The sequence below is a fragment of the Ornithorhynchus anatinus genome, chromosome 5, assembly GCF_004115215.2.
Source record: "Ornithorhynchus anatinus isolate Pmale09 chromosome 5, mOrnAna1.pri.v4, whole genome shotgun sequence".
Taxonomy (NCBI): domain Eukaryota; kingdom Metazoa; phylum Chordata; class Mammalia; order Monotremata; family Ornithorhynchidae; genus Ornithorhynchus; species Ornithorhynchus anatinus.
Genome location: NC_041732.1, coordinates 166,628 through 174,861, shown reverse-complemented (window position 1 = coordinate 174,861; position 8,234 = coordinate 166,628). Strand labels below are relative to the sequence as shown.

At 71.3% G+C, this 8,234-nt stretch overlaps 2 protein-coding genes across 5 annotated transcripts; both read right to left on the bottom strand.

Moving 5' to 3' along the window:
- Positions 1 to 103: 103 nt before the first annotated feature.
- Positions 104 to 5,867, bottom strand: MAG (myelin associated glycoprotein). Of its 4 annotated transcripts, none has more exons than XM_029065249.2 (12): positions 5,781 to 5,867; positions 4,725 to 4,762; positions 4,529 to 4,627; positions 3,949 to 4,317; positions 3,367 to 3,663; positions 2,947 to 3,204; positions 2,217 to 2,477; positions 1,687 to 2,004; positions 1,431 to 1,527; positions 1,228 to 1,324; positions 772 to 811; positions 104 to 605 (listed from the first exon to the last, which is right to left on the bottom strand). In XM_029065249.2, the coding sequence occupies exons 3-11, from the start codon at positions 4,572 to 4,574 to the stop codon at positions 779 to 781; spliced, it is 1,776 nt and encodes a 591-aa protein (XP_028921082.1). In that variant the 5' UTR covers positions 4,575 to 4,627; positions 4,725 to 4,762; positions 5,781 to 5,867; the 3' UTR covers positions 104 to 605; positions 772 to 778. The 4 variants fall into 4 exon arrangements, with proteins under 4 accessions (XP_028921082.1, XP_028921081.1, XP_028921085.1 ...); XM_029065248.2 differs by having other exon boundaries at positions 4,529 to 4,600; XM_029065252.2 differs by having other exon boundaries at positions 772 to 787; positions 4,529 to 4,600.
- A 930-nt stretch (positions 5,868 to 6,797) lies between these two features.
- LOC114812134 (hepcidin antimicrobial peptide) lies at positions 6,798 to 7,619 on the bottom strand. The gene is made up of 3 exons (XM_029065354.2): positions 7,430 to 7,619; positions 7,280 to 7,345; positions 6,798 to 7,067 (listed from the first exon to the last, which is right to left on the bottom strand). Exons 1-3 carry the CDS (start codon positions 7,541 to 7,543, stop codon positions 6,957 to 6,959), a joined length of 291 nt encoding a protein of 96 aa, XP_028921187.1. The 5' UTR covers positions 7,544 to 7,619; the 3' UTR covers positions 6,798 to 6,956.
- Positions 7,620 to 8,234: the final 615 nt, after the last annotated feature.

The following is an 8,234-nucleotide window of genomic DNA, read 5'->3' as shown; positions in this document are numbered from 1 at the left end:
TGTGTGTTAGTGTGTGTGTACCCAGAGGCGCGCGCGCGCGCGCGTTAAATGCCCCCATCTCCCCGCCCGCCCCTTCCCCCGCGGTGCGGCGGGACCACACGGAACCGAGCCGCCTCGGACGCCTTTACTGTCGAACGGACTCCATCCTGCCGCGCGGGGGGTGGGGGGCGGGGGACACGGCGGACACGGAGGGAGGGGCGGGGGCGGGGCCAATAAATATCGCGGAGCCCGCTGCCGGCGGGACGGACAGTCGGGGCTGGGAAGGGCGGGCTGGGCTGGGCCGGTGGGTAGGTGGGTCGGCAGGCAGGCAGGCAGGCAGGCAGGGACGGTCCAGGGAGGCGGCGGAGAGGCCGAGGGACAGGCTGCCTGGGGCCCTGCCTAAACCCAGCGCCCCGCCGCCGGGGGTCGCGGCCGGAGCTAGGGGCTCTGCTGCCTCGGCGCTGAGAAATGGGGCGGCGGCGACCTGAATCTCCGCGGGCTTGACCACGGCGAGGGGGTTTGGGCACAGAGCAGCCCGAGGTCCCCGGCGCCGTCGTTCCGGTCCCGGTCCGGGGGCTCCTCCCGCCGTTCTGGCTCCGCCTCTTCGGACCCTGGCTCCAGCCGGCCTGCGGGAAGGGAGGGAGACGAGCGGGGCGTCGCGACCCGCCTCCCGAGCCCCTCCCCATCGCCCCCCATGACGGCCGGGGTCCGGCTCCCGCCCCGCAGCCCGGCTCCCGCCCCGCCGACCCCCAGTCCCGCAGACCCTCGCGCCCCCCGCGCCCCGGGACCCACCTGCCGTTTAGTGGGTCTGCAAGGGAGAGATGTGCTGAGGCTGACGGAGAAGGAGGTGGAGTCACGGGGGCAGGGGGCCGGAGTTGCGGGGAGGGGAGGGGGCGAGGGGGGGCGACGGGGACGGGACTGGCCTAGACACTGTTTGTACGGTAATGACCGATTGATCAGTTTCCCCAGAGTAACAGGGGCTTGCGTTGGTCAGCCCGAGGTCACCATAGCCTCACGGAATTAATAATCGGGATCCTGGGGCCATGTAATAACGGGGAGGGCCCTGCTCCCGGCTCCTCTTCCCGCTTCCCCCCACTCCGCATCCCGCATCCCCTGCCCCTCGTCCCTCTTCCCTCTCCTCCCCCCACCCTCCGAACTGTCCCGAACTGTCTCCCGGCCTCCCCCTCCCCAAGGTCTCTTCCCATTCCCCTCCCCTCCCCAAACCCACCCACACCCATCCCCGCTGACCTCGCCCTTGCCCCGTCCCGGGACGCGGAAGTCACTGCTACACAGAACCGGCGGGAGCTCGGTGGGGCCGAAGCTGGGACTTTCCGGTAAATTTTTCCTTGGGAAGGGAGGAGGGATGGCCGGGGTCAGCCGGCGGCCCTCTCCCCTCCGGAAGCCCGCGCCCAGCCCGCCCGCCGGCCGCCCGCCCGCGCCCGGGTCTTCACCTCCGGCGGGTCTGGGTGATGTAGCAGACGACGGCGATGAGGATAGCGAAAGCGACCACTGCCCCCACGGGCCCGATCTTGGCCCACATCAGCCGGTCTGTGGCGGAGAGCGCGGGACTGGGGCGGGGGGCGAGGGCTCGGTGGGGTCCGTGCCGAGCCCGAGGGCCGCCGGGGGTGCTGGACAGGGCCGGACGCCCCCTCCTCCTCCTCCTCCTCCCGCTGCCCGCCCCCGGCCTCGCCCCCGGCCCCCGCTCACTGGCTCCCTGCAGGGGCAGCTCCAGGGTTTGCGTGCCCAGGCGGTTGTGTGCGGAGCAGATGACCCGTGGCGGCTGGGCCAGGCCGCGCAGGGTGAGGACGCTGGTCAGCAGCAGCCCCGCACGCTCCGCGTAGACGAACTCCCGCTCCGTCTCGTTCATCGTCACGTTGCGCAGCGGCAGCTCGAAGGCCACGGCGGCGGGCGGGTTGGCCCGCACCGAGCAGACACAGCGGAGCGCGTCGCCCCCCGCCGCCGCCCCCCCCGCCGCCGCCGCCGCCGCCGCCGCGCAGTGCGAGTCCGGCTCGATCACGGGCGCGACTGCGGACGGGCGGGAACGGTCAGGCCAGGCCCCGCGCGGGGACGGGGACGGGGACGGGGACGGGGACGGGGCGGCCAGGCGCCGGGGGCACCGGGCGTCAAGGGCGCGGGGGCAGGGAAAGGGCGCGGGGGCACGAGGCGGGAGGGGGCGTGTCGCGGAGGCCCGGGGCCGTGCGGGAGCGGAGCTGCGGAGAGCCAGGCGCCGTACTCACACTCCACGGAGATGTTGAAGGCGCTGGCCCTGCGGCCGAACTGGTTCTCGGCCACGCACCAGTACAGGCCTCCGTCCTCAGCCGTGACGGCCGGCAGCTCCAGCAACAGGTGGCTCTCGTAGATGCCGGTGGCCAACACCTGGTCCTCGCGGACGATACTCAGGATGGGGTCCGGATTGCTCTGGGTGGAGCACAGGACCGACACGGACTCCCCCTCCGCAGCCACCACCGACCCGTTCACCACCGGCGTCCAGGGCGCGTCTGAGGGTTGGGGGTGTTGGGGGGGGAGGGGGCGGCGGGGTGGAGGAGGGGTCGGGACGGGGAGATGGGAGGAGGGCGGTGGAGATTAGGGAAAAGGGACTCCTTTACACGCCACCGCCGCTTCCCTCCTGCCAGCCCCCTAATAATAATAATGATAACATTTATAATTGTGTGTGGTATTTGTTAAGCGGTTACTAGGCACCGGGCACTGTTCCAAGAGCTGGGGTGGATCCAAGCAAAGCGGGTTGGGCACAGCCCCTGTCCCCCACATGGGGCTCACAGTCTTAATCCCCGTTTTACAGCTGAGGAAACCGAGACCCAGAGAAGTGAAGGCACTGGCCCAAGGTCACGCAGCAGACAAGTGGCAGAGCCAGGATTAGGACCCAGGTCCCTCTGACTCCCAGGCCTGTGCTGTACCCCCTAGGCCACGCCGCAGACCCTCTCCCCCCCCCCCCCCGCCCCAACGTACACATGACCGTGAGCTCGAGGGTCTGGTTGGCGTGGCCGAAGGCGTTCTCCGCCAGGCAGGAATAGAGGCCGTCGTGCTCCGGGGTCACCTCGCCCAGCTCCAGGGCCAGGCTGGCCGTGACGGCCTCGCTCAGCACGGTCTCCTCCCGCAGCCACGTGAGCAGCGCGGGCGGGTTGCTGTCCGCCGCGCACAGCAGCGTCACGCGGGAGCCCTCCGTGGCCTCGACGGACGAGTTCATCTCCACGATCTGCGGCGGGTCTGGGGGCGGGGGTGGAGGAGTCGAGGGGGCGGCCCCGACTCCACCCAACCGTCCCTCCACGGCTCCCCTCCGGCCCTGGCCCCGGCCCCGGCCCTGGCCCCGGCCCCGGCCCCGGCCCCGGCCCCGCCGCCCACCCCGGCCTCGTCGTCGGCCCCACTCACACTTGACGTCCAGGCTGGCGTAGCCCTCGAACTGGAGGGTCGTGTTGGGGTAGGAGACTTGGCAGCCAAGGCGGTAGCCGTTCTCCGCCCGGCTGGGCACGAAGCGGAGCAGGGAGGTCTGCAGCCACGTCCCCGCGTCTTCCCGGACCCGCGCCAGCACGGCGGGGGTCTCCAGTCCGTCCTGCCCCAGCCAGGTCAGCGAGGGCCGCATCTCCGGGCAGTTGTCGGGCACGACGCAGCTCACCTCCACCGCGCTGCCCTCCACCACCTCCGCGGGGACCACGATGCTGGGCGTGTCTGCGGGGGCAGACGCACGTCCTCGCACTCACGGCAAGCCCCCGCCCCGGGCCGGGCGATGGCAGGGGCGAGGCCGGGGGGCGCCCTAACTCGCCCTCGGCCCCTGGGGTCCGCGCCTCCGGGACCCGCCCCTCTCGCTCTCCAGACCCGCCCCCGCGCAACCGGGCCCCGCCCCCGCGCAACCGGGCCCCGCCTCCGCCATCTCCAGACCCGTCCCCGCGCCCCCGGGCCCCGCCCCCGCGCTCTCCAGACCCGCCCCCCGCGGTCCCGGGCCCCGGCCCTCACCGATGACGGCCAGCGTGCTGTGCTCCGAGAAGCTGTACTGGTTGTAGCCGCCCAGGTCCCCGCGGAAGTAGTACTTGCCCCCGAGCTCCGGCGTCAGGCGGCTGAGGTGCAGCGTGCAGTCGCGGAGGCCCAGCTCGCCCAACAGGCGGCTGCGGCCCTGGAAGCTCTCGTGCACCACGTGGGTGCGCGACTTGAAGACCACGGGCGGGTAGTTTTTGGGGTACGGGCTGTTGAAGTACCAGACGCCGTGCACGACGGCCGGCCGCAGTTCGTCCGGGAAGTCGAAGCGGCAGGGGATGGTCACGCAGGTGCCCTCGAAGGCGGCGATGGACGCGGGCATCCAGGCCCCCCACTGGCCGCCGCGAGAGGCTGGGGGCGGGGCCGGCCCGGCGCGCTCGAGGGGGGCGGCGCGGGACACCCCCGCACCTGCCTGCCCCCCGCCCCGGCCCCCGCCCCCGCCCCCTCCCCGCGCGCCCGTTCGCCCCTCGCTCTCGCCGACGCGGGCCTCCCCCCTCCCGCGCCCCCCCAGCCCTGCGCCCCCCAGCCCTGCGCCCCCCAAGCCCCAACCGCCCCCGGCTACCGGCGATGATGATCCAGAAGAGCGGCAGGGTGGTCAGGTACATCATGGTGGCGGCCGAGGGCGGGGGGCAGGCTGGGGAGGAAGGGCGTTGGGGAGATTCTGGAGGGATGGGAGGTGCGCCTGACAAACGCCTCCAGACTCGGACCCCGACCCCCGACCCCCGGCCCCCGGCCCGGCCCAGTCCCCGACCCCTCACCTGTGGCTTTTGAACTGCGGTTCCCTAAAGCCTCCAGCCTGGAGAAGCCGATAGAACGGGGGTCTGGAGAGGAGCGCCCCCCGCCCTCCGCCCCGCCCCGGCCCGCCCCAGCTCCGGGGCCCAGGCGCCGGGGAAGCCGCCCACGGGGCCCGGCCCGGCCCGGCCCGGCCCGGCTGCGGGCCTGTCCGCCCGCCCGCCTGCCTGACCGCCTGAGGCTCCGGCCGGGCCGGACCGGGGCCGGGCCTGGGCGGCCGCGACCGTCTCCTCAATGGGACCGTTTCACGGGGCGAAATTCCCCGCGTGCCGAGGGCATTGTTACCGACTCCTCCCCTCCCCCCCGGACCCTCGGGGCCCGCACAAAGGAGGCCTGTTCCCCGAAGTCCGCGGGCAGGGCCGGCGGTCGGGAGTCGGGGAGAGAATCCGCCGCGGGGCGGCCGTCGGGGGGGCGGGGAGGGGGGTGGGGGAGCAATGCGAGTCCGCGGTGGAGGGGAGAGCGGGGCGCGTCCGCGGCCGTCGGGGGTTGGAGGGCGCTGCGCGTCCGCGGTGGAGGGGGGGGCGGGGCGCGGCCACCTGGCCGTCGAGGGCTGCTGTAGTGCGCGTCCGCGGCCTTCCGGCCGTCGGGGGGGGGGGGTGCAGTGCGCGTCCGCGGCGCGGGGGGGTGGACGGGTGCATTGCGCGTCCGCGGCTGGGGGGGAAGGGGGGCGGTGCGCGTCCGCGGCCTCTGGCCGTCGGGGATGTGTGTGCAGTGCGCGTCCGTGGCTAGGGAGCGGGTGTGCGGTGCGTGTCCGTGTCCGTCGGGTCTCGCATGGAGTCGGACCACGGGCCCGGGCCCAGCCGCTCCGGGCGGAGGTCGGAGGTTAGAGGGCAGAGCTGCTCATCCCGGGAGGGCTCCCCGCCCTCCCCTCCCCCAGCCGTCCAGAAGCCCCTCGGGGAGGCCGCGTGCTGCTGGCCCCGGGGAGCCGCTCAGCACCCGGCTAACGGGAACCAACCCGTCGGACTCCTCCTGCCGCTCGCTCCGGCCCGCACCCCGGCCCGGTCCGGCCCGGGCCCACTTACCGCGCCGACTCGCAGGCTGCTCGGTCCCCGGCTCCGGCTGCGCCGACCTCGGGGTCTAACGGTGCTGCTGCCCCTCCCCTCCCCTGCCCTCCCTCCCGGGGTACCAGGGGCCGCCTGCCTCCGGCACGGCTCCTCCTCTGCCCCGGGGGAGCACAAAGGGGCCCTTGTGCCATCCTGAGACTGGACAGCCGGACGCCTGGGTCCCACCGCCCGCCCCTCCCCGCCCCCCCACCGGCCGCAGGATGAACACGGGCCTAGAGGAGTCGTTCTGGGTCGGGGGCCTTGGACCCTCTCATGCCGCAGCCCCTGCCCCGCTCCACTCCCGGCAGCCGCCATTCAGCAGAACGCTGGCCCGGGTGCCTGGCCCGGCTCCTATCCTGAGCATAACCCGGATAACATCTCATCTTCTCACCCGTCATCCCCCTCACACACGCACACAAACCCGCGCCCTGACTCCCACCCAACCACTTGTGGGCACTAGTGCTTTGTGTGTGTTGTGGTAGGGGTCCGGGGGAGACGTTGCGATTACCCATCCCTGTTCTCTGGTACCTTCTCCTGCCCCAGCACTCCTCCACGGCAGCAGTCCCTGCCCGGAACTACTGTCCTATTCCCAGCAAGTGCTCAGTACGGGTTCCTGTGCACACCCAAGGTGCTTCCTCAGTCCTGTTGCCTGACTGACCAGCTGACAGACTGGACCGGGCCCTCAGGAGAGGTCCATCAAAGTAAAAGATACCATCTTTCCTGAGACCCTTTGGTCCCGGGCCCCTTCTGGGCTCCGTCCGGTCCGAGTCGGGGCCGTTTCTAGGCTGAAGCGGTTTCGGGAGACAGGCAGGCCGCGGGGCTCCAGAACACTCACTGGGTCTCGGCGATGACCTCACTGCTCTTGCCATCGCCTCTCTCGGCGCAGACTCCTCCCACTCCCCGAGCTTGGCACTGTGCCCCATTCCTCCCCTCCTCACCCCCCAACCCTCCGCCCGACTCTACCGCCATCAGGGTGTGAGGGGAAACGAGACGAAGCATCTGGAAAAATCTTTATTGCTGAGGCTGGGCTGGACATATAAATATGGACTGGGACGGGACAGGGCGGGAAGGGCAGCGGGGGCCCGGGTTCGGTCCAGGCCGTGTCGGGGTCGATATGTGTTCGGTCTGCATCTGGTTCTGTTCTGTCCCGTCCGGTCAGGTTCGGCAGCAAAAGCCACAGTCTCGGTTCCGGCAACAGCCGCAGCAGAAAGAGCAGATGGGGAAGTGGGAATTGTGTCTCCGGGTTCTCTGGAGCCGGGCCTGGGGCTGGGAACAGTGGAAGGGGTGATTGGGGGGTGGGCGGGGACAGTCAGCCCCCTACCCCAACCCCTGCCCCCGCCACATCCTTGCCCGGGCTGCCGGGGGGTCCTCTCTGCGCCTCTCGCCCCCACCTTATTCAGACCCCGTCTCCACGTCTGCCCCTGCCCATCGGGCCACGGGGGTCGCGGATCATGTCCCGGGCCCGGTTCGGGACTCACCATGAAGTCTTGTGGGACTCCTGGCGTCTCTGAGATTGGGGCCGGCCTGTCTGCGGTCTCCTGCGCCTGAGTAGGGAGCAGCAGAGTGAGGACCCCCGGTCCCCCAAGACGCGGTCCCCCCTCAGCCCCATCTTCCCGGCACCCCCTTACCTGCTCGCTAGAGGTGGGTGCGAAGCCAGAGCACAGTGGGAGCAGGAGCAGCAGGAACAGGAGGAAGAGGAGGAAGGGGCGGCCGTGGGCGAAGGGTCTCGTGGGTTGAGCCATCGTAGTTGTCGTATCTGTCTCGCCGGGTCTCTGTGCCTGACTCTGGGTCTCCTCCAGCAGCGAAGTCCCCTTTTATGAGCCCCAAGCGGTAGCCCCCCCCCCCCGACTCCCCCTGTTTCCAAGAAGGCCAGGGCACCAGGGCAGATAAGCGAGAACCAGAGACCACGTCACCCCCGGGGGCGGGAGTGACCCAGAGTCACACACAGACACCCGCGCACATGCCGTCATGTCTGTCCCTCGAGCCCTGATAGTGCCGTGGGCTGGAGGGTGGCTGGGGGGGTGGGCACAAGTAGGGCACAGACCCAGGTGTTTTGTTGACTGGATGCTGGAACATTTGGGGAGAGGGTGAGGCTGTCCCCTGCTCCACAACTGTTGGCCCATGTGCTGTTGCCACCTTCCACCCCCTGTGCGCCCTGGGAGATCTGGGAACTGACCCCCTGCTCCCAACCCCCCCGTCCTGGCCCAGGGCCCTGTAGACAGACAGGCGGCAAGGTGGGGGCAGAGGGATGGACAGGTGAGGGGACGGGCAGCCAGGATCTGGGAAATGGATAAACACGGGGTGGGGGGAGTGGGGTCAGATGGACAGGGAGGCCCCTAGGTTTCCAGTCAATTTCACAACTCCCAGGACCGGGGTCAGGGGTCGTAGCCAGAGGCGCCAGGCCTGAAGCTCGAGGCGTCAGGCAGGCGGGCC

Coding starts and splice junctions, on each gene's coding strand:
- MAG (XM_029065249.2), bottom strand. CDS start 4,574: ATGATGTACCTGACCACCCTGCCGCTCTTCTGGATCATCATCGCCG. Junction 4,318..4,528: donor CTTCTGGATCATCATCGCCG/GTAGCCGGGGGC, acceptor CCCCGCCCCCAG/CCTCTCGCGGCGGCCAGTGG. Junction 2,005..2,216: donor CTTCAACATCTCCGTGGAGT/GTGAGTACGGCG, acceptor GCCCGTCCGCAG/TCGCGCCCGTGATCGAGCCG.
- LOC114812134 (XM_029065354.2), bottom strand. CDS start 7,543: ATGGCTCAACCCACGAGACCCTTCGCCCACGGCCGCCCCTTCCTCCTC. Junction 7,346..7,429: donor CACCCACCTCTAGCGAGCAG/GTAAGGGGGTGC, acceptor CTCCCTACTCAG/GCGCAGGAGACCGCAGACAG. Junction 7,068..7,279: donor GAGTCCCACAAGACTTCATG/GTGAGTCCCGAA, acceptor CACTGTTCCCAG/CCCCAGGCCCGGCTCCAGAG.